The sequence below is a fragment of the Chelonia mydas genome, chromosome 14 (genome assembly GCF_015237465.2).
Source record: "Chelonia mydas isolate rCheMyd1 chromosome 14, rCheMyd1.pri.v2, whole genome shotgun sequence".
NCBI classification, from domain to species: domain Eukaryota; kingdom Metazoa; phylum Chordata; order Testudines; family Cheloniidae; genus Chelonia; species Chelonia mydas.
This window is the reverse complement of record NC_051254.2, coordinates 38,577,142-38,600,669: the sequence shown is the minus strand read 5'-3', so window position 1 is coordinate 38,600,669 and position 23,528 is coordinate 38,577,142. Positions and strand designations below refer to the sequence as shown.

Sequence of the window (23,528 nt, the reverse complement as noted above, 5' to 3'; positions counted from 1 at the left end):
TTGAACAAAGGTGTGTGAGTGGAAAATGAAAGTTTCCTTTGCAGGTTAATAGAAGCCAAGAAGGGGAGAAGAAAAAGAACGGAAGACAAGCTAATTCAACGCTGTAGCTGGCAGGCTCGGTCCAAAGATAAGACGCTGGCCCGCCCAAGGACACCACTCACGGCTAGGATTTGGCTGACAGCCAAGAAAGAGGGGGGCTTGAATGTGCCCAAGCAGCTGTGAGATCTGCAAAACACTGCCAGACATTAATGAAATGTGTTAGGTCTCTGTAGTTACAGGTCAAAGAAGTCCTGCTCCAAGGATCCTGAGCAAACCTGCCATTTGTTAAAACCAGGTGACTGGGTCTACATAAAGGTCCATCAATGAAAGACTACTCTGGCCCCGTGCTGGAAAGGCCCATATTAAGTCCTGCTAACTACCAACACTGCTGTGAAGTGCCAAGGACTGACTGCCTGGACCCATGCTTCTTACTGCAAAAAGACCCCTCCACCTCAAGATGACTTCACTTCGACTACTGATCAGCCTGTCCCTCCTTCTGGGTTTTTGTCTTTCCTCCTTTTGGAGAGCAGGGGAAAGGACAAGGTGAAGTGCTAGTAACCTCTCCCTTGTCCACTGACAGAGCTAACCTGCATTGCACCGCTAGGGAACCTGACCTGGAAAAAGGTTCCCCAGAAGCAGACGGCGTCAGACTTCGAGGGAGCCACGCACATTCACCCCACCGTGAACCGGGTGAATCAGAAGCAGACGACATCTGTGCTCAAGACAAATGGACTGCCACCCCTTTGGGTGACCTGAAGCTCCAGCTGCAGCTAAAAAAACCTTGAGTTAGTGGTGTCCTCTCAGGGAAAGATGGCCCCGTTCTCTAAGCTGGGTTCTTGTGTTTTTAATCTGTTTAGTATTTGTTATCTTTCTTTTCTGGTGGTACGGGGAGTTGAGGCTATAGAATCACGCAGTTCTAACACATTTATACGTCTTGCCCATGAAATGAAAGCTCGTATGCCAGCCCTACATAATACTTCATGCTGGGTGTTGCTCATTAATACCAGCAGATAGCCAAAAAGGTCTTCCTATGGTTCCTATTCCCCTTAATGCAATGAATATGACCTGGGCCCCATCCTGGAAGGACTCTTCAGGCAATTTAAATATTACCTGGGCTGATACCGGCATCCCTGAAAGCAGCTATCTAATAGTTTGGAAACCAATTGGTCAATGGTGCCTCTTAAAAGAAGGGAAAATAGCTTTGGTAATAGTGAGTGCAAAGCCTACTTTAATGGCACTCATTTTGGGAGTAAGAGAGGTCCTAATATCTCTCTCCTGGATGGGGCAACCTCTTGTACCTCCGCGTGGCATAGTTTCACGGGTGACAAGTGCAGTCTGCATGGGGAAGAACACTTCTTGTATAAAGGTCACAAATTGATTGAGCATTACGTTATAAATTGCACGCTTGAGTATAACCTGCCAACTCATACTATGTGTTTATGCTCCACTAACACCTCCGCGGCTAAATTCTCCCTCCTCCCATCTTGGACCGGATGGTACAAAATTATCAATAATACCTGGTCCACAGTCATTCCTACCCTTTTTGGAGTGTACTGGGTGTGTGGTAACAAGGCATACCTAGCCCTCCCTCCTTCATGGAGTGGATCCTGCTATTTGGCTTGGTTAGAACCACCTGTAGTTTATCGCGCACATCTTCCTAGAGGGAAAATCAGATATGTAAGAGGGGCTGAGGAAGATGTTATGGACTCTCGCCCCCTTACTTGGCGTGCCCTAAATGACTGGACGGGTGCTTGTGCGGGATTCGTCTTTGCCTGTGGAGGTGCCACCTGGCGTATTGGAGAAGGAGTCATGAGACTTCAGGGAGCGTTGGAGATGACGGCAAATACCACTGCCGATGCCTTGGTAGACTTGGCAACCGAACAAAAAAAACTAAGGCAGATGGTTCTCCAGAACCACTTGGCGTTAGATATTTTGCTGGCCTCTCAGGGAGAAACATGTGCATTAATCAGACAAGAATGCTGTGTATATGTTCTGGATGTTTATAACGCCACCTGGGAAAGCGCAAACCACCTTATACAAGTTGCAAAAGACCATGGAGGAGAGCGGGTTGACTCGTGGTGGAGCAATTTGTTCAGTTGGGTTCCAGACATAGGTGGCTGGCTACATAACTTGCTTCGCAGTGCTGTTGTAATTGTTTGTGGCCTAATAGTTTTGTATGTTATGCTAAGATGTGGCTGTTGGATGGGTACCAAGTTGTGCCCTACCAAGCAGTGAATATTTCTAACTCACTACTCACAGTGGCCAGTGTGTCCCAAGAGTTCCCCTACGGCACTCTGGGGACACAGTGGGGACTGTTAGGTGAGAATAATTAAACATGAAGCAGTTATGCCAACCGAACCAAAGTCAGGCCAATAAAGGTTGCTGGGAAAGTCCCTGAACGAGATAAGTAGAATGAAAGAATACTTGTTTAAGTTGCAGGGAGTGAGATAAGGGGAGACCTGCATTCCTGCATTTTTGTACCAGATGTTCTGAGAAAGGTTTGTTTAGGTAAGGAGACACACTGTCTCCACTCACTGTTTCTGTTCTATGTCGGTTCTTAACTCCTCGTCTCCTGTTTGACAACCATACTGATAAGAAAGTTTGGTGAGGCATTACGACTTGCTAAAAGCTATATACAATAGGGGGATAGGTATGCATGCATAATAGAGAAAGAGAACTTTTAACTAACATGGGGGAGCTGCTTAATGAATAATCTGTGACACGAGGGAACTGTCTATAAAAACCTACTAGTTTTACCTAAAAAGGCAGCTGGTTCTCATTGGAGACGGGCCACTCTCTATTGAGTAGTGCACACAACAATAATGAGCTTGTGTTTGGACCTTGCTCTCTGCGGTCAGACAAGGAACCGTGCCATCTGGGGTTCGAGTCCTCGACATTTCCAAGGTATTATTTGGTTGGTTTTTTTCCTCAAGACAGACTCATGGTCTGGGGGCTCTGATTCTTGAGTGTTGGGGGCTGCCCAAGCCCCGGTCTGATTTCCATGCAGGATTCAGATCTCAGCCACGCCGGAGACACTGCTGGCTCTGAGCCTGGCAGGGGGTGAATGTGGATGGGCCAATGAGATCATAGAATCATCATAGACTATCAGGGTTGGAAGGGACCTCAGGAGGTCATCTAGTCCAGCCTCCTGGTCAAAGCAGGACCAGTCCCCAATTTCTGCCCCAGATCCCTAAATGGCCCCCTCAAGGACTGAACTCACAACCCTGGGTTTAGCTCAATGCTCAAACCACTGAGCTATCTGTCCCCCCAGGGATCCTCTTCTATATTTTCCAACCAGTTCAGTCCTTGTTGAAAAAGAGTATAATGAAGCCAGTCTTTTTTCGTACTTTTCAAACCTATTATACTTTCAGGTACAAGGATTTTATCATACATCGTATACGCTTTTAAAGTGTGTATTAATGTTGCAATTTCAATTCAAATTTCCAACCAATGACTAAATTGGCAACACTGCGTGTAACTAGTTGACGACTGTGTGTGTGTGTGTGTGTGTGTGGATGTGTGGTGGTGGGGGGAGAACTTGGGGGTGTCTGTGTAGGGAAGTCCCTTTTTCACTGAATTAAGTCTCCTGCAGCACCTTAGTACGTTACATCAGACAGAGAGGAGCTATAGTGACTCGTCATTGGGATGCTTGTGCCTTTGAGATCCCAGCCCCGGGAAGCCCATCCTGAGAGGCGCTGTCTGTGAGAGGAGAAATAAAAAAGCCCCTCTCCTCCCCCCCCCCCTATTTTGCAAAAACTGGTGTCTCAGTCCACCAGGGTAACTGTTCCCCCTCTGCCCCTGCCTGTGCCAGGGTTTTACCCTCTGGCAGGGCCTCACCCCTCGGCTTAACCCCAGCTCCTTCCCCCCCAGATTTTGCCCTTCAGCCGCTATCCTAACGCGGCTTCCAGCTGCTTGACCCCCCACCCCCCCAACCAATGAATTTTTGCCCCCTGCTCAGAATCTGGCCAACACACACACCCCCTGATTTGCCCCCCTTTTTAACCCCTGTAAAAAGCAGTCTGCAGAATCTTATGGCTAATAAGGGCTGGGTGAAGGGCAGTGACTTCAGCAGATGTTACTGAGCATGCTCGGTTCTTGTGAGCACACTCAGAACACTCTAAGTAGCAAATTCCTACAGGGAGCAAAAAGAAAGGGAGTACTTGCGGCACCTTAGAGACTAACCAGTTTATTTGAGCATGAGCTTTCGTGAGCTACAGTTCACTTCATACTAACACGGCTGTTACTCTGAAACCTACAGGGAGCAGTTTCTCCTACTACATATGGTAGCAAAGTGACTCTGCACAAAGGACCCCTTTCAGGGACCTGCTGCTGAATTTGGCCTTTGTAGGAGGGGCTCCCCATGTGTCCGTGAGTCCCAGAGCTGCTGCCCTCATGGATACAGCCAGGTTCAAATCCCTGTTAGCAGTGGCAGGATCTGCCTAATGAGAGCAAACGCCCACTCAATGGGGCAGTCACCAGTTCTCCCAGGGAGAAGGAAGATGATAAAAAGGGAGAGTAGAGAGATTGAACGGGGTAGCAGGAGCAGTAAGTGGGGAAGAAAAGTCCCCAGACCTGCCCAGATCCATTCCCTGCATTATCCTGGACAGACTGACACTCCTGGGAACAAGGGGAGGAGCTGAGAGAGGAAAAGCCAGTTGCTGACTATCTTGAATCACTGCACTGCTTGTAGAGTTGGGGGACAGGCGTTGCCTTTGGGGATGGTGTCAGGGGGAATCCCCAAAACTGGCTCCTTTGATTCTGCTCTTTTTCTAACATTTGGCTCAGAGATGCTGTTACTGGGAGAGTCTCAAAGTGTCCTGGTGGGTTCAGTTCTGCTGGGAGGGGCCTGGCCCTGGTGGCAATAAACTAACTGGGTTTCTTCTCAGCTTGGCAAAGTCCAGAGCATCTGACTCAATGGAAAAAGCCTGGCAGAATCGGGGTGTGACATGGACTCCAGCCCTTTCTGAAACCTCCCCCATCGCCCCTCTCAACCCGACAAGCTGAGGAATCATCCAGATTTCGCTCCAGATCAACCCATCTTCCAGGAGACAGGGAAGGGAAATGGCTGTGATGGACCCAGCTCAGGTAGGGGATTTTTCAGGGAGGTGCTGGGCAGGGAGGGTGCGGCAGGAAGGAAACAGAGTGTGATAAACCTGCTGATTTTCTGAATAGGCCCATTGGCAGGGGGGAGCTTTCCCCATTTATGAAACAGGAAACAGGGCTTGGAACATTTTCCAGACTCCCAGTGCTGGAGACTGAACCCACTAGCCAGAGGCTGCTGTGAAATACAAAGGGACGCTGTTGGGATTCCTGTCCCGGTCCCCGGCTCAGAGCTCTGCTTCCCGTCTCTGCCTGTGGATGGCAGGCATGTGGGAAATGAGAAGACCCTGCCCTGCTCCCTGTACTGGCTGGAGGGGCGGGACAAGGAGCTCTCTCTTTCTCCTCACCCCCTGAAGCCACATGGCTGCTATAGGGTGGGAGAGGGATTCTGCTTCTTTGGCCCTCCCAGAGCTGCTGCTGCTTCTTTTTTTTCTTCCTTTCCTGTGACTAATGGGATTGTGGCAGGGGCAGCAGGTGCTGAGTGGGGGACTCTTGTTGTTTCAGGGACCGGTGACCTTCGAGGAGGTGGCTATTTATTTCACCCAGGGGCAGGGGGCTCTGCTGGACCCCGCTCAGAGAGCCCTCTACAGGGACGTCATGCAGGAGAACTACGAGACGGTGACCTCGCTGGGTAAGTGACTCCTGTCCCCTCGATTATTAGAAACTGGGGGGCCTCCGTGTCTGAATGTGGTTAGTTTCTTCCCTGGTCAGTTAGATCAGAGGCGAATGGGTTCCATAATGCACAGCTGCCATGAGAGAGACTTGCATCTCCGTACCCTCTCCAGTGGGACACGGGAGTCAAAACCCAATGGACAAACTAAACTATCCCCACGCCTCCAACTTTCAAAGGGGTAGAATTCATTCATTGTCCTGTCTGTATTGATTCCCAGTCGCACACAGAATCCTTATTTACCTCCCTCCTTGGGACTAGCTGCAGCCATGGGGAGGGCTCTGGCCTCCGCAGGTTTAGAAATAGGCAGGGGTTTAACTCTAGAGCTGGGTGTGCATCAGCGAGGCCCACAGATTGCGCAGATCCTGGGAACTCCTAGTGAGGGTGAAACAATTCCCCTGACCTCTCCAGATGTCTGCCTCTCCCAACGGGGCTCAGCAACCCTGTTCCCTTTTTCTTGGATTCCACATTCCTCCAGCACAGCACCAGGACATGGAATGTCCTTTCTGCCACGCAGTCTCTCAATCCTCCATGCACCCTGATTTTGTCTGATTTCAGCCCCTGTGCAGGATTTCCCATTCCCAAACCTGACCTGATCTCCCAGCTGGAACAAGGGGAGGAGCCGTAAGTCCCGGATCTCCAGGCCTGCGAGGAAAGAGAGATCCTGAGAGGCATCCGCACAGGTGAGGGCTGACACAGAAACCATCTGGGGAATGAAGGAAAGAGTTGAGACTCCCCAGAATGTGGTGTGAGGAAGCACCCTCAGTTCTTCCTCGCCTCGGCCAGCGCAGGGCTGTAGTCAGCAGATATCGCTCATGCCATTCCGCCCAGCCTCTTCGCTCCAGGAGTTTCCTTCCCAACTTTCCTTCCCTGTGAGTGTTTGGGTGGGATGTGGAGGCAAAATCCAATTGCTGATTCTTCGCAACTTTAGTGTGTTCGGTTTTCCCTCGGTGCTATTCCTCTTTCTCCCCTGCACAATGACTCCTGTCTGGATTGTCTCTCTCCTAGCAGGTGCTAAGAGAGTGAGTGAGAATGTGGATGGTAATCCTCATGAGGATGTTCCTGGGGAAGAGGATGAAACTATTATATGTGGGGGAGGACACAAGGATCCCACAGCCCAGCAGAGAAATCCCAATGAAGAGAAACCCTATCAGTGCCTCGAATGTGGGAAAGGATTCATTCTGAGATCACAGCTTGTGAAACATCAGACAATCCATACTGGAGAGAAACCCCTTCAATGCTTGGACCGTGGCGAAAGCTTCAATAATCACTCAGACCTGAATAACCATGGGAGAAGCAACACAGGAGAGAGACTCCTTCTCAATGCCTCGAGTGCAGGAAATCTTTCTACTGGAAGTCAGTACTAATTACACATCAGAGAGGCCACACAGGAGAGAGACCCCATAAGTGCTTGGACTGTGGGAAAAGTTTCATATGGAGGTCAGACCTTGTTAAACATCAGGCAATCCACACAGGAGAGAGACATTATAAGTGCCTCAGCTGCAGGAATGGTTTCTGTTGGAAGTCAGACCTTATAACACATCAGAGAATTCACACAGGAGAGGAACCCCACAAGTGCTTGGATTGTGGTAAAAGTTTCACACAGAGATCTGCCCTTGTTTCACATCATACAATCCATGCAGGAGAGAGACCCCATAAGTGTTTGGACTGTGGGAAAAGTTTCAGACACAGATCAATCCTTGTTTCACATCTGAGAACCCACACAGGAGAGAAACCCCATAAGTGCTTGGACTGTGGGAAAGTTTTCACACAGATATCAGGCCTTGTTAAACATGGGAGAATCCACACAGGAGAGAGACCCCATAAGTACTTGGACTGTGGGAAAAGTTTCACACAGAGATCATACCTCATTAAACATGAGAGAATCCACACAGCATCTAAACTTCTGTGATCCATAGCCAGAAAGGGTGAAGCAACGGGCAGGCTAATTGATCCAGATTCAACCTTTAAAGCCATGCTTCGTAAGTGTGTAAATGGTATTTAGGGCCATTCCATGTTCTGTAGGCTTGAGCTTCGAAATGTAAACTTGTATTCCTAAAGAATTGGAAGAAGATGGTAACTGTAGTAGTCTCTGTTTACCTATATCTTATTAGAGGTTAATAATATAACCAGACGGTTCCTCTCTAGGGCTGTATTCTGTTAATGTGGAGATCAAAAGGAAAAATTAACATTTAGATAAAACTTGGGTGTAATAATGTCATTGTCTGCATGTCTCTGTAAAGTTTGTGGTAAACAGTCTATGAACTGCTGAATGGATAATCCATTGTTAATCAATTATTCAATGGATAATCTTAATCAATGGATAATCTTATGTTAATCCATGTAGTTAATTGCCGGTGATGTTTAGGAAATACAAGGTTCCTTGAAAAGCCTATTGTTCACCCCAGGACTACGTGCTGTCGAGAGGCTGCAAAAATCTGTATGAAAGCTGTTGGGACCTGATCCTTTTCTCTCAAATCTTCTTAAGCTTTATTCGGGAGGAGTTTGAGTCGTAAGACTGAGATCTCCAGTCCCCTCTGGACTGCCCTGATATTGAACATTTTGACATTAGACTAGAACCCGATGAAATGATTCTAAAAAGGACTCTTCAATTCTAAAGCACCATCTCTGCCGTGAAACTGGCCTAAGGACTCTCTTCGTATCTGTATGTATAATGATCAAGACTCTCTCTTTTCTTCTTTTAATATGTTTTACTTTTGTTAATCAGAATTGGCTGTAAGCATGTATATGGGTAAGAACTGAAGTATTCCTTAACTTCTTGGCTAATGTCTCCGATCCTTTGGGATTGGTAGAACTTTTTAGATGATGAACAAGATTTTTCACTAATCCACATTATATTTAACTGGGCTGTCTGGGAGGGAGCCCAAGGCTGGGTTGCTTTAAGGCAGGGGTAGTCAATAGGCAGTCTGTGGGCCAAATCTAGACAGCCGGATGCTTTTAAACGGAACCCTGAGAATTTATTATTTATTATTACTGTTGTGGGTTTTTTTATTATTATTTTCTCTGGAGTGTGGACCTTGTCTATACCTTGACAAAGAAATTTTGACCTTGACAAAAAAGAATTGACTACCTGTGCTTTAAGGGAACTGTGTTTTTGGCTTCTGGGAAACCAGTAAGATATGCATAGAAGGTGTTTTGTTGCTGGCTTGGTGAATGTAAGTACTGGAATATCCACCCGTTTTGGGGATTGTCTGCCCCATTCTTTGCAGTTTGTCCTAATTGATCAAGCTCAGCATGCTCCCCCAACCCCTCTGGGAGCCTGCTCAGAATTTCATAAATGCCTTGCCTCTGGGAAAAGTTTAATTCAGCTATCGCACCTCATTAAACATCAGAGAATCCGCAAAGATGTGAGAGACCCTAGGAATAGCTTGACAGTAGGAAAAGATTCAATCCGAGCTCATACACCAGTGATCCAAACAATGGAGAGAACTTGAATGTGGGGGAAGCTTCATTTGGTGCTCCCGGAGTATCAGGCATCTGCAAATCCACACAGGAAAGTAACCTCTGAGATGTTCTCAGTGTGGAAAATGCTCCAAGTGACGGTAACCCCACATTGGACATCAGAGACTCCTCTGCACAGCAAGGAAATTCTCCGAGTGCCCTGACAGGGGCTGGCCATGGCGACCAACCCATTTCCTCATTTCCCACACACATCAGGGGCATTTGGCTCCCAAGGATTCAGCTGCCCGTCACTGGGGTGAGGATCCAGCAGCAGTCAAGCAGCAGCTGGTCAGTGACCCTCTGGCTCTGCCTGGTCTAAGCAAACCCCAGGCAGAGGAGGAGAAGTCTCAATCAGCCCCTCCTCCTTGCTGCAGCCCTGGCTGCTGAGCTGATGGGTCACAGAAGGGAAGGAAGAGAGAGAAACTACTTCAGCTGCTCTCTCTGCCTGGCTAAAGTTCCCCCCTCTCCCTTCACCTCCCAGCCAGGATCCCCCTGCCATGGAGATGAGAAGGACACTTAGGCCAGGCCCCCCCTTCACTCTAGACACTTGTCCCCACCTCCCATGTTTCACCAGCCCCTGTTCCCTGCAGGGGGAGTGTCCCTGGGGGCTGGTAACTCCTCCCCTCCCCAAATCCTCCAGGGCACTGGGCTCCAGGGGATCAAACGTTAAGGGACCAGGCCAATGGGTTCTGGGGATTGAATGGTTGGGGCTGGTGGAGCTGGGTGCTGGGGCTATCGAGTGTTTGGGGATGATGGGATAAGAGGCGAGGGAGAGCACAGGGCTAGCGAGGTGCTGCCTCTCCTCATTAACCCCTCTGCCCCTTCTCCGTGCCCCCTCTGCATTCAGACAGCACCACTGAGTTGGGCTCATTCCCACAGGGCCCTTTGTGAGAGATCTGGAGATCCCACCTCTGCCTTCGAGGGTCTGTCTATGGTAGGAAATGTTGTCGGGATTAACCAGCGCATCTCTGTGACTCTCCACCAGATTTCCTATTGTAAACACTCCCTGAGCATCTTATGTGTAGAGCTAAGATTTTGTCATGGATATGTTTAGTAAAAGTCATGGACAAGTCACGGGCTCAGTGATCAGGGGGGCAGCTCTGAGCCACCGCGGGCTGCATGGGGACTCCAAGGCTCCAAGCCAAAACGGGGTGAAGTCACGGAGGTCTCTGGTAGTCACAAATTCCGTGACTTCTGTAACAAAATCGTAGCCTTACTTATATATTCTGACGCCCTCCCAACTATCGGACTGATTGTTAGTCCCTAAATTCCCCCTTTGGGGCCAGATTGTCTCATTCCCAGATAGTCTCAGATTACTCCAGGCCATGCTGAAAAGCATTTACTGTTTGTACATTTTCTGCCTTATGGAGCACAATTAATTAGATGCTAAATAAATGGGGAGCAGGGACCGTAAACCATGATGTTTTAGCTTCTGGGCTATTTGAGGGTGATGGGATGAGTCCAAAGGATTCCCTCCTTCCCCCATCCCTGGACACAGCGGCCTCTGTCCCAGCAATGGACAGTTTTATCTTCTCCTCAGTCTACCCCTCCGCCTCTCAAGGTATCACTTACCATCATGTCCCTGGCTCTCCATACTGAGGAATCACAGCTTTGATGTCTATGATCCTAAGTCAGACTCCGGAGGGCTGGAGAAGGAAGTGTCACAGACCTGGGAGTTGGGTGGGGAAATCCCAATGAACCTCAAAGCAGAATTTGACATTTCAGATCTTATAGCCCTGTTTCCACCTACTGGTAGAGTTGCTTCCTGGCTTTTTCTAGGCTGAGTCCAGATCTTAGTCCAGGTTTTTTTTTGTCTTTCTTTCTCTTTTAATATACTGCTGCTAAAACTTTTGCAGATAATACAACCAAATAATGAGGAGAGAAGTGAAGCCGGTTTGGCACTAAAGAAAAAATGGGTACATTTATTTTCTGGATTTTGAATCTTGAAGGATTCTCTGAGAACATGAAAGTGTCTTATAGGCCACCCTGGATTGTGGGTTTTTCCCTCTTCATGAAGGCAGTTTGGTCACATGCATTGATATCAGTTGAGTCTGACAGAATGTAACTCAGATTTATTGAGAACTTCATGAGACTAATGATCATTTGCCAGAATAGTATTAATTTAGATTTTATTTTATTTTAATCTTTATCTAACCCTTTGTTATGAGGTTTTTTTGGTGGGGTTTGAACAATGATCATTATCTCTCAGCACAAATGCTGATGGTGCAAACTAGATTCACACTCCAAGAGGAAGAGATTGAAACGGAAATGAAGTTACTGCCTGATCCCTGCAGTGATGTGAGATACCGTTGGGAGGGGGAGAAGGTCGGGGCAGGGGGAGTGGGGGAACAGAGCTGGGAAAATGCTGGGTTTGCTCCTCAGAGCCAGACAGCTGGGGCTGAGAACTGTGAACTCGCTGCATCAGAGCCAGAGAGCCACTAGACTTGGCCTGTGAGTGTCATGGGAAGCTGCCCCTGAACTCTAAAGGACCAAGAACAACACCCCAAACAAGGATTGGGGGAGGGGGCAGTGTTTCCATATTGCTGAGTTGCCGAGGTTAGGTGCAGGCAGGAAGGGAGCCGGGGATGTCAACAGACCTGGGCAGCCTTGAAGCCAGGTCGACCCCCATTGCTGAGACCAGAGGGAGATGAGGAACCTGACAGCCCAGCTGGTCTCCGCCTCCCCCTCACCGCAGTGTCCTGTGTTGGGATGACAGAGACTCTCTTTGCCCCACTCCACCCAACACTGATCCCTCTTGTGACCAACCCCTGCTCTCCATGTTCACCACTTGTGTAGGGTTCTGATGTATTGTGCACAAAGTGTGCCTGGTGTGGGATCACTGGAAAACTCATGATCTGCTGAATATTGTGCCGTTGAAATGCGTGTAACACCAGTGCATGTAGAATGGTGAGATTTCACTGTACGTTTGTTACTAGGGTGACCATATGCCAGGTGCCCAAAAAGAGGGCACCGCTGAGGGGTGGGAACTGGGGGGATGGGGAGCTGTGGGTTAGAGGGGTTGTGGTGGGGGTATTCATAAGGTGAGGGCAGTGTCAGTCACTGTCACAGTGGCAGGGTGCTTGAACAAGCCCACAACACCGTGCCAGCTATCAGTCAGGGCCCATCTGCAGGCCGCCCTCCTCAGGGCTGGGGCCTGGGTGGGTGGGATCCGGCAGCAATTAACCAGCTGCAGGTATGCAGGGGAATGGACCAATCAGCTGTGGGTGCAGGGGAGGAACCCAGTTGGGTAGCTGACCAATCAGGGCTGTTTCTGAGCTACAGTGTGTCTGCTCTGCAAAACCCCCGGACATTGGCTGTTATGGGGAAATCGCTCGGACAGAGAGAGCAGGCTTAATAAAGAGGCTCTGTCTGGTAAATCCCAGACATACAATAACCCTATTTTTTACTGAAATATGTCATAGTTCGGGGGAACACCCACAGACTAGCTCCTCAGAGACGACAAAGGACTGGCCATCGGCGTTAGAAAACTATTATCTGGCCATCCACCAAGAGGAAGAAAGGGGTAAACAAAGACACGTACAATTTATCTGTAGGACCATAGGCGCTGACTCCGTGGGTGCTCCGGGGCTGGAGCACCCACGGGGAAAAATTGGTGGGTGCTCTGCACCCACCGGCAGCCAAGCTCCCCTCACCCCACCTCACCTCCGCCTCCTCCCCTGAGCGCGCCGCGTCCCCACTTCTCCTCCCAGCGCTTGCCGCTGCAAAACAGCTGTTTCATGGCGTAACAAGCTCCGGGAGGGAGGGGAGAGGAGGCAGGGCCGGGGTGGGGATTTGGAGAAGGGGTTGGAATGGGGGAGGGAGTGGGGCAGGGGCAGAGTGGGAGCGAGCACCCACCAGCGCCAGCAGAAGTTGGCGCCTATGTGTAGGATGCTTTAGAGCTCACATATGCCATGGAGTTGCCTGACTCCCTGACCCAGCAAAGACCTTTCCAGTATAAAGGGTCAGAGTATAAGAAGAGGGGGGAAGGCCTCTGGTTATCTCCCCTCCCCCATCTCTACTGAGGGCAGCAAGATCCCTTGAAAGGCAATAGGAGCATCATTGAGCTGGGGGAGTGGTCCGAGCTGGAAGGCTTTCCAATGAGCTTGGACTGCTGAAAGCTTTTGGGCCAGAGAAATCCCGGGGCTTCTCCCCCTCCCCGCATCATTCCCCTCCCAGTTTGACACCAGACCATTGATAACTACTCTGAGTGCAGTCTTTAGTTGTGCACCCACCTTACAGTAATTTAATATGGACCAATGAATTCTTCCCTGCTGGTCAGAACTGAGTCTAACCCAGCTGTCCCATGGTTAGTTCCCCCACCATCGGAAAGCAGAAGTTGTCCCCGACGCATTCCCAGCACTTATTGCACATTGGGTGCTGTTAGGGTGGCCAGTCAAAAAGGGGACCTGACACTTGTCTGGTCAGATCTACTGACCGGACACCCAAAGTCTAGTTACTGCGGGCGGGGAGTCACCAGGTCATCACCCTCATCAGCCCCTATTCAGCCGGGCAGCTGCATCTCCCAGCCCTGACTCCACAGGCAGTCCCTCCTAACCTGGGCAGGGAGGGAGGAAGAGGATTGGATGGGGGAGGAGCCTCAGGGGACGAGGCAGGACCTTGGGGAGACTAGGCAGGGTAGGGGTGGGACCTTGGGGAGAAGAAGCAGGACAGGAGAGGTTCTGGCACCCTCCTGTAGTATCTGGTTTTAAAATATTGCCTGGTTGGCAACCCACGTCACTAGCTGAGAGGCTGTGAAAAATATTAACCAACATATAAATATAACTTTTAACAGCAGCAGAGTTACTAGCTAACAATAAATAAATTACAAATATTTTGATGTGTATCTGAGTAAGGGGAATGTTGGCCCCTCACTGAAACTTAGTTGGGGGGGCTTTGGTTGGCCCTCTCCCAAAAGAAAGAGGAAGGGCCAATGAGAAATAAATACCTTGAGATTAGTCCCCAGGGCCAATGGGGAGAGACTAACGCTCTTGGTCAGTCTCTTTAGCAGGACAGGCCGGCCAATGAGGGAGTCAGGAGCCCGTCCTCTGTGTGAGCTGGAGCTGCTTGCCAGAGAAGAGCAGAGCTAAGGGGAGAGCAGCAGCCTGAGCTGTGCCGGGAGCAGAGCAGCACCAGCTAGAAGCAGAAAGGAGCAGCCCAGGGAGCTGAGCTGGAGGCAGAGGGAAGCTGGAGCCGTCCGGAGCCAGGTGCTGTGAGCAGATGGGGAGAGTGAGGGAGACCCCAGGCAGAGGGATCAACACAGAGGGACGCCCCCAGCCAAAGGGCCTTGAAGGCCAGACTGGAAGGGGGATCATAACCCTGACAGGAGGGGCCTGACAGTGGGAAGAAGGGTCCTGCCACCTAGAGCCTGAAGGCACATGTCCACTGTCAGAGCAAATGTTGGACCCACCGCATCCCTGCAGCACAGACAGGGCCTGAGGAGGAGGCCTGGGACGTGGGAGGGACAGACTGTGAACTGCCCTGGCATTCCAGAGAAGCTGGTTGTGGTTCCCCCGTGCTCAGAGCTGGGTGACGTGTTTTCCTTTCGCTTTTCCCATTTTTTTCCCATTTTTTTCCCCTTAATTTTTTTATTACTTGCTGTTTAATAAATTGCATTTGTTCTGAACTCTATGCAATGCTGAGTGGAGACATCAGGGAAGTGTCCGGAGTGAAGAGAGCACCCCAGACTGGGGATACAACACCCTAGCCCAGGGGTTCTCAAACTGCAGGTCGGGACTCCTCAGGGGGTCTCGAGGTTATTACATGGGGGGTCGCAAGCTGTCAGCCTCCACCCCAACCTGCGCTTTGCCTCCAGCATTTACAGTGGTGTTAAGTATATAAAAAAGTGTTTTTAATGTATAAGGGGGGTTGCACTCTGAGGCTTGCTGTGTGAAAGGGGTCACCAGTCCAAAAGTCTGAGAACCCCTGCCCCAGCCTCTGTCCTGAGTGATGGCAACAAGATTAGGGATGGAGCCCCCTCAGAAACCCTGGGTCCAGCATCATCAGGATTACAGGGACTAGAGTGGAAGGGGAGCCCTGGAGGTCAGACAGGCTCTGAGTGAAGGGAGTGGGAGCGAGGACTCAGATCCTTCTGCTATTTAATTCCACTGGGGTGGTGTATAAGCCAGGAAAGTGCAGGGAGGCTGCAAGCGAGACTGAATGCTGACTGAGACATTTCTATGCAGGATGCCCCCTTAATGCTGGGAGAAGCTGCCGGAGTCCGGGAGTGGTGGGGTTCACAGGGAGACTTCAGGCTGGAGCGTTTATCGCTAGGACCCAGGAGCGACTGGGGGGCGGCTCTGGGGGGAGGATCGCGGGGCTCAGGCCCGGCCCAGGAAGTGACTCGCAGCCGCTGCGGGGACTCCGGCTCCCAGGCTCCCGGCGAGATCCCCGAGCCCCGGCGGCTGGTGCTGGGAGCCCGGAGCCCGGGCTGCAGCCGGGAGAGGGGAACCTCCAGCCGGGCCCTGCCCGCTGCTCCCCGGGAGCCTCTCCCAGGGCAGAGCCCCCAGCCCGGCCAGGGCCCCTTCCCGGCCCGGCCCCTGCTCCGGGGGGGCCCCGCTCGGAGGGAAGGTAAGAGAGACCCGCCCCGGCACCCCCGGGCTGCAGGGGGCGGTTTTGTCCCCAGGCTGCTCCCCGCGGAGCTGGCTGCGATTCCCTGCCCCGGGCCCAGGAAAGCTGCCGCCAGCTCCCGGTGTGTGCGGGGCGCGGGGGGCAGAGGGGGGTGAGAGCCGGGGCACAGGCCCTGCCAGGCCGGGCGGAGCGGGAAACCCAGGAATAGGGTGGGGCAGAGGGGATAAAAATCCCCCCAGATGGGCTGAGCCAGCTGCAGTGGTTGCAAAAAAAAAAAAAAAAAAAAAAAGTGGGGGAGGGGCGTTTTCCTGCCCCGCTTCCCTAGGATTTTAGCTCCCATTTCCCAGGGCCGTGTCGTTAAAGGCCCAGTGCATCGCAGAGCCTGGACAGGGCCGCTCTCCCCCCGGTATAAGATGTTACTGAGCTGCTAAAAGAGACTTGATCCAGTGAAATATTTACAGACACCCCCCCAGATCTCACTGTCACACCTGCTTCGAGTGTTTAAAAGAATCCGGGTCTCAGTTCCTGTGTCTGCGTAAAGCTCCTAGCCACTGTCCCTGTTCCCCTGAGTTTCAGTCCTTTGGAATCCAGTCTGGGCAGTTTCACTCCTTTACATTAGTTCCTTCTGAAAATATTCTTTTTATTACTCTAAGCTCTTCATCTTCAACTTCATTAGCGTTGAGCGGAGGGACGTCATTGTGCCATGGAATACATCTTTTTAATGGCAAATAATCATGGGAAATATTAATAGTTGCGAGTAGCTTCAGCAATCACATCTCACGGTGACACCGTAACAGTTCCTGTTTCTATTGCAATATTGTAATTTGAGGGCAGTGCTGACTGATTTAATAGGCTGGTCTCAAAACTCATCACATGAGTGAAGTGAGCTTAATATGTGTTTGTTACACCTGCCAGACTGTGCCTCACACCTTTGTGAGCATGGCAGTCACAGACACACTGATATGACCATCCCCATGTACGACAGGGGTAACAGACAATGCTGTAAAAAGAACGAGGAGTACTTGTGGCACCTTAGAGACTAACACATTTATTTGGGCATAAGCTTTCGTGGGCTAAACCCACTTCATCAGATGCATGCAGTGGAAAGTACAGTAGGAAGATTATATATATATATATATATATATATATACACACACACACACACACACAAACACAGAGAACATGATAAAATGGGGGTTGCTATACCAGCTCTAACAAGACTAATCAATTAAGGTGGGCTATCAGCAGGAGAAAAAAAAAAGTTTGTAACGATAATCAGGATGGCCCTTTTCAAACAGTTGACAAGAAGGTGTGAGTAACAGTAGGGGGAAAAATTAGCATGGGGAAATAGTTTTTAAGTTCGTGTAATGACCCATCCACTCCCAGTCTTTATTCAAGCCTAATTTAATGGTGTCCAGTTTGCAAATTAATTCCAGTTCTGCAGTTTCTCATTGGAGTCTGTTTTTGAAGTTTTTTTTGTTGAATAATTGCAACTTTTAGGTCTGAAATTGAGTTACCAGGGAGGTTGAAGTGTTCTCCAACTGTTTTTTGAATGTTATAATTCTTGATATCTGATTTGTGTCCATTTATTCTTTTACGTAGAGACTGTCCAGTTTGGCCAATGTACATGGCAGAGGGGCATTGCTGGCACATGATGGCATATATCACATTGGTAGATGTGCAGGCGAACGAGCCTCTGATGATGCGACTGATGTGTTCAGGTCCTATGATGATATCCCTTGAATAGATATGTGGACACAGTTGGCAACAGGCTTTGTTGCAAGGATAGGTTCCTGGGTTTGTGTTTTTGTTGTGTGGTGTGTGGTTGCTGGTGAGTATTTGCTTCAGGTTGGGGGGCTGTCTGTAAGCAAGGACTAGCCTGTCTCCCAAGATCTGTGAGAGTGAGGGATCGTCCTTCAGGATAGGTTGTAGATCCTTGATGATGCGTTGGAGAGGTTTTAGTTGAGGGCTGAAGGTGATGGCTAGTGGCGTTCTGTTACTTTCTTTGTTGGGCCTGTCCTGTAGTAGGTGACTTCTGGGTACTCTTTGGGCTCTGTCAATCTGTTTCTTCACTTCAGCAGGTGGGTATTGTAGTTTTAAGAACGCTTGAGAGAGATCTTGTAGGTGTTTGTCTCTGTCTGAGGGGTTGGAGCAAATGCGCTTGTATCTTAGAGCTTGGCTGTAGACAATGGATCGTGTGGTGTGGTCTGGGTGAAAGCTGGAGGCATGTAGGTAGGAATAGATGTCAATAGGTTTCCGGTATAGGGTGGTGTTTATGTGACCATCGCTTATTAGCACTGTCATGTCCAGGAAATGGATCTCTTGTGTGGGCTGAGGTTGATGGTGGGATGGAAATTGTTGAAATCATGGTGGAATTCCTCAAGGGCTTCTTTTCCACGGGTCCGGATGATGAAGATGTCATCAATGTAGTGCGAGTAGGGGCATTAGGGGACGAGAGCTGAGGAAGCGTTGTTCTAAGTCAGCCATAACAATGTCGGCATACTGTGGGGCCATGCGGGTACCCATAGCAGTGCCGCTGATTTGAAGGTATACATTGTCCCCAAATGTGAAATAGTTATGGGTGAGGACAAAGTCACAAAGTTCAGCCACCAGGTTTGCTGTGACATTGTCGGGGATACTGTTCCTGACGGCTTGTAGTCCATCTTTGTGTGGAATGTTGGTGTAGAGGGCTTCTACATCCATAGTGGCCAGGATGGTGTTTTCTGGAAGATCACCAATACGTTGTAGTTTCCTCAGTAAGTCGGTGGTGTCTCGAAGATAGCTGGGAGTGCTGGTAGCGTAGGGCCTGAGGAGAGAGTCCACATAGCCAGACAATCCTTCTGTCAGGGTGCCAATGCCTGAGATGATGGGGCGTCCAGGAATTCCAGGTTTATGGATCTTGGGTAGCAGATAGAATACCCCAGGTCGGAGTTTTAGGGGTGTGTCTGTGCAGACTTGTTCCTGTGCTTTTACAGAGAGTTTCTTGGGCAGATGGTGTAGTTTCTTTTGGTAACCCTCCTGCTGATAATAGCCCACCTTAATTGATTAGTCTCATTAGAGTTGGTATGGCAACCCCCATTTTTTCATGTTCTCTATATTCCTACTGTATTTTCCACTGTATGCATCTGATGAAGTGGGTTTAGCCCATGAAAGCTTATGCCCAAATAAATGTATTAGCCTCTAACGTGCCACAAGTACTCCTCGTTCTTTTTGCTGATAAAGACTAACACAGCTACCACTCTGAAATCTGAGACACTGCTGTGTGTCTAAGTTACATTTCCCTGGCAGTGCCTAATTACAAGGCAAATATGCACAGGCAACCCCCTCCCTTCCTGTGCACACCCACACTGCTCCAAGCTTACATTGGCTTTATTAAAAAAAGAGACACTCATGATCTTTGGGGCTCTGATTCCTGAGTATTAAGGGGTTGCCCTGGGTCTTGCTCTGATTTCCATGCAGGATTCAGATCTTAGCCACACCGGTGTCACTCCTGGCTCTGGCACGGTGGGGAGTGTGGATGGGCCGGTGGGATCAGCCTCTGCCTTCCTGTCCCTGGGGGCTGCCGGGGGAGTCCAGGGCAGCTCGTTCTTCAGATGTTGCCACCAGAGGGCTCAAACTATTGCTAAGGGGGAGTTGTTTACACTGCAATGGGGGGAAATCCCCCAAAGTGGCCCCTTTGATTCTGCTCTTTTTCTAGTATTTGGCTCAGAGATGCTGTTACTGGGAGGGTCTGAAGAGCCTGGGGGGAATCGGGGTGTGACATGGACTCCAGCCCCTTCTGTAACCTCCCCCATTGCCCCTCTCGCCCCGACAGGCTGAGGAATCACATCCACATTTCGCTCCAGGTCGGCCCATCTTCCAGGAGACAGAGAAGGGAAATGGCTGTGATGGAGCCAGCTCAGGTAGGGGATTTTCAGGGAGCTGCTGGGCGGGGGTGGGAGAGGCAGGGAGGAGACAGGGTGTGAGAAACCTGCTGATTTTCTGAGTAGGCCCATTGGCTGCTGTGAGATACAAAGGGAATCTGTTGGGATTCCTGTCCCTGTCCCCGGCTCAGAGCTCTGCTTCCCGTCTCAGCCTGTGGATGGAAGGCGTGTGGGAAATGAAAAGACCCTGCCCTGCTCCGTGTGCTGGGGGGACCTTCTCCCCAACCCCTGAAGCCTCCTGGCTGCTCTGACGGGTAGGGGTCTGATTTTGCTGCTCTGGCCCTCCCAGAGCTTCGAGTTTTTTTTCCCTTTCCCATGACTAGTGGGATTGTATCTGGGGCAGCAGGTGCTGAGTGCGGGACTCTTGTTGTTTCAGATGCCGGTGACCTTTGAGGAGGTGGCTGTGTATTTCACCCCAGGGCAGGGGGCTCTGCTGGACCCCGCTCAGAGAGCCCTCTATAGGGACGTCATGCAGGAGAACTACGAGACAGTGACCTCGCTGGGTAAGGGATTCCCCTCCCCTCGGTTATTAGAAGCCGTGGGTCTGAGTGTTGGACTCTGGTCAGGTTCTTCCCTGGTCAGTTAGATCAGAGGCAAACGGGTTCCATAATGCACAGCTGCCGTGAGAGAGACTTGCATCTCCGTACCCTCTCCACTGGGATACAGGTGACAAAAGCTAATGGACATGCGAGCTCATCCCCATCCCTCCAGGTTTCAAAGGGACAGAATTCATTCATTGTCCTGTCTGTATTGATTCCCAGTCAGACACAGAATCCCTGTTCACCTCCCTTCTTGGAAATAGCTCCAGCCATGGGGAGGGCTCTGGGCTCTGCAGGTTTAGAAATAGGCAGAGGTTTAATGCCAGAGCTGGGTGTGCGTCAGCCAGTCCCCCAGAGAGCACAGATCCTGGGAACTCCTAGTGAGGGTGTAAAAATTCCTGTCGCCTCCCCAGACACCTGCCTCCCCCAGGGCAGCTCAGTGACCATGTTCCTGTCCTCTTAGGTTCCATATTCCCACCCGCACAGCACAGGGACAGGTTAAATTCACACAGTGCCCTTTGTGACAGACACTCCCCTAATGCTCCATGAACCCTGTGCGAAGAGTTCGGTCACAGAGACCCTCTTGGGACTGTTAGTTCCAGCAGACATCTTGGGTGATAAGCCGGGGTCTCCTCACCACAACCGAAAGCTTCCTTGTATAGATTTGGCAAAAGGCGGGAGTCCTTTGTTCCAGCTTGACTCCCTTCCCGTTCTTTATGGAAAAGTCCACGGTTTAAAATGGATTTAAAAGTCCATGGTTTAAAAGGTGACATGGTCACTGTGACAGGGTTGGGACTCACCACCTCAGCGCCTCCTGCTGTTCACTCTGGGAATTAGCTCAGTTCACACGGAGCGCCCTCTGCCGGTGGTGTCCCATCCGTCTCTCTTCCAAGATTGGTGTTTCAACTCGCTTTGCTCCCAGCTTGCCGGGTCCTCTTCAAGACACTGCCCTCTGGCAGTGCCCACTGCTCCACTCTCACCCCCTTTCAGGGGTTTGATGTTATCAGCAGTCCTTCTCTTCGCCCCAGCCACAACGGCCAACTCCACTCCAAAGTCTGACTTCGTTTGGCAGGGGTCTGGTGCAGTCCGTGATTGCCACTCCAAACGGCCAGGAGGAAGTGCAAGCGGGGGGGAACCCAGGCGCACCCTCTACTCTGGGTCCTGACCCAGGGACCCTTTGGCAGCAGCCTTCCTGCCTGCCCTCCTTCTCTCCCTTTGCCCATCTCTCTCCCTGGGCTGTTTCCCCTTCAGCCCCTTTGCACCAGCTAGGCCCTTTTTCTCAGGGCCCGGCAGGTACCGGGCAGGAGTTCCCTTCTGCTCCCCCCTGCCAGCCTAGCCTAGCCTAGCCTAGCCTAGCCTAGCCTAGCCTGCCCTGCCCTGCCCTGCCCTGCCCTGCCCTGCCCTGCCCTGCCCTGCCCTGCCCTGCCCTGCCCTGCCCTGCCCATCTCCTCATGCAGGAGATAGACCTTCACCTTCTGAAGACCTGAGAGAGATTGCCTGCACCTATCCTGAGCAGCCTTTAAAAAGGCCTAGCCTAGCCCTGATTGGCTGGCTGTAATACTGGCCCTGATTGGCTCTCTAAGAGTCCCTCCGTGATTGGCTGCCGCCTTGCGCAGCCACTCTGGCCTGTTGTAGCTCAATCTGGCGTGGTGGTGGGGCACCACCCCACCACAGTCACATGCCCCTGTAAGACACTAGTCTCCATTTTTCATGGGCTGATCCTCACCTGCACAGGAAGATTTAAAGGTAAACAAAACCATTCTCAGCCCATTGTTCTGGATAAATGGAGCAAACAAGATCCTAAAGTATCATTAATGACCCTCACTTAGAATAATCACAATAGGACCTTAGATTTGTACTTCATATTCCTAGCTTTAAATATAAGAGTGATACATACGTACAAATAGGAAAACTGTATTCGGTAGATTACAGCTTTTCCAATGATACCTTACATTGGACCTTTTGCATAAAGCATGTTCCAGTTATCTCATATTCATATTGATAAGCATATTTTCAGAAAGCATATGGAACACCCCGTAACACCCTGATCTGGTCTGATTTAACCCTTGCGCAGGATTTCCCATTCCCAAACCTGAGCTGATTGCCCGGCTGGAACAAGGGGAAGAGCTGTGGGTGCCCGATCTCCAGGCCTGCAAGAAAAGAGAGATCCCAAGAGGCGCCCACACAGGTGAGGACTGACACAGAAATCATCCGGGGAATGAAGGAAAAAGTTGAGAATCCCGAAAATATGGTGTAAATAAGGGCCCTCAATTCTTCCTCCTCTCACCCAGGGCAGGGTTGTAGTCAGCAGATATCGCTCATGCCATTCCACCCAGCCTCTTAGCTGCAGGAGTTTCCTTCCCTGTGAGTGTTTGGGTGAGAAGTGGAGGCAGAATCCAATTGCTCAGTCTTTGTGTTGGGTTTTTCCTTGGTGCTATTCCTCTTTCTCCCCAGCACAATGACTCCTGTCTGGATTGTCTCTGTCTCCCATCAGGTGCTGAGCGACTGAGTGAGAATGAAGAGGAGAATCATGGTGCAGAAGTTCCTGGTAAAATGGAACCAAAGGAGACCTTTCTGGGAAGTGCTGCATGGAATTTTTCCCAGTGCTTGGAACAGGCAGATGCCTGGGAAAATTGTCACAGGTCAGAGAGGCTGCGGGAAAACCACCCAGGGAAGAAAGTGGATGAATCTATTAACTGTGGAAGAGGTAACGAGGATCCCAGAGTGCAGCAGACAAATCCCAAGGAAGAGACACCCTGGGACTGCCTGCAGTGTGGGAAAAGATTCATTCTGAGCTCACAGCTTGTAACACATCAGACAATCCATACTGCAGAGAAACCCTCTCAATGCTTGGACCATGTGGAAAGCTTCAATAACCCCTTAGACCTTAATAACCATGGGAGACGCAATAACCATGGGAGACGCCACACAGAAGAGAAACCCTCTCAATGTCTCGAGTGCAGGAAATGGTTTTTTTGGAAGTCAGAACTAATTACACATCACACAAGCCAAACAGGAGATAGAACTCATAAGTGCGTGGACTGTGGGAAAAGTTTCAGACGGAGGTCAGCCCTTTTTAAACACCAGGCATTGCACACAGGAGAGAGACCCCATAAGTGTTTAGTCTGTGGGAAAAGTTTCATATGGAGGTCAGACCTTGTTAGACACCAGGCATTGCACACAGGAGAGAGACCCCATAAGTGTTTAGTCTGTGGGAAAAGTTTCATA

General features: G+C 50.4%; 3 protein-coding genes across 13 annotated transcripts in view; 2 read left to right on the top strand and 1 right to left on the bottom strand.

Annotated features, from left to right (window-relative positions):
* The window catches only part of LOC102935436 (zinc finger protein 883), a 45,475-nt gene extending 37,390 nt beyond the window's left edge, over window positions 1-8,085 (top strand). For 3 of the 6 annotated variants that reach the window (XM_043528068.1, XM_043528069.1, XM_043528071.1), the window contains one exon: window positions 7,244-8,085. In XM_043528068.1, coding sequence (XP_043384003.1) covers window positions 7,244-7,721 — 478 coding nt within the window. In that variant the 3' untranslated portion in view covers window positions 7,722-8,085. Of the gene's footprint in view, window positions 1-44; window positions 3,234-6,817; window positions 7,107-7,243 lie in introns of those variants that run through there. The other 3 variants (XM_043528076.1, XM_043528074.1, XM_043528075.1) reach the window with 3 other exon arrangements.
* LOC114022341 (zinc finger protein OZF) overlaps window positions 1-23,528 on the bottom strand; it is a 793,526-nt gene that overhangs the window by 416,245 nt on the left and 353,753 nt on the right. The window lies entirely within an intron of this gene.
* On the top strand, window positions 20,212-23,495 carry LOC122462920 (zinc finger and SCAN domain-containing protein 29-like; the record flags this gene model as incomplete). Its single annotated transcript, XM_043528481.1, has 4 exons — window positions 20,212-20,264; window positions 22,375-22,488; window positions 22,792-23,269; window positions 23,438-23,495. Coding segments are annotated over exons 1-4 (684 nt in total), but the record flags the coding sequence as incomplete, so codon positions are not given.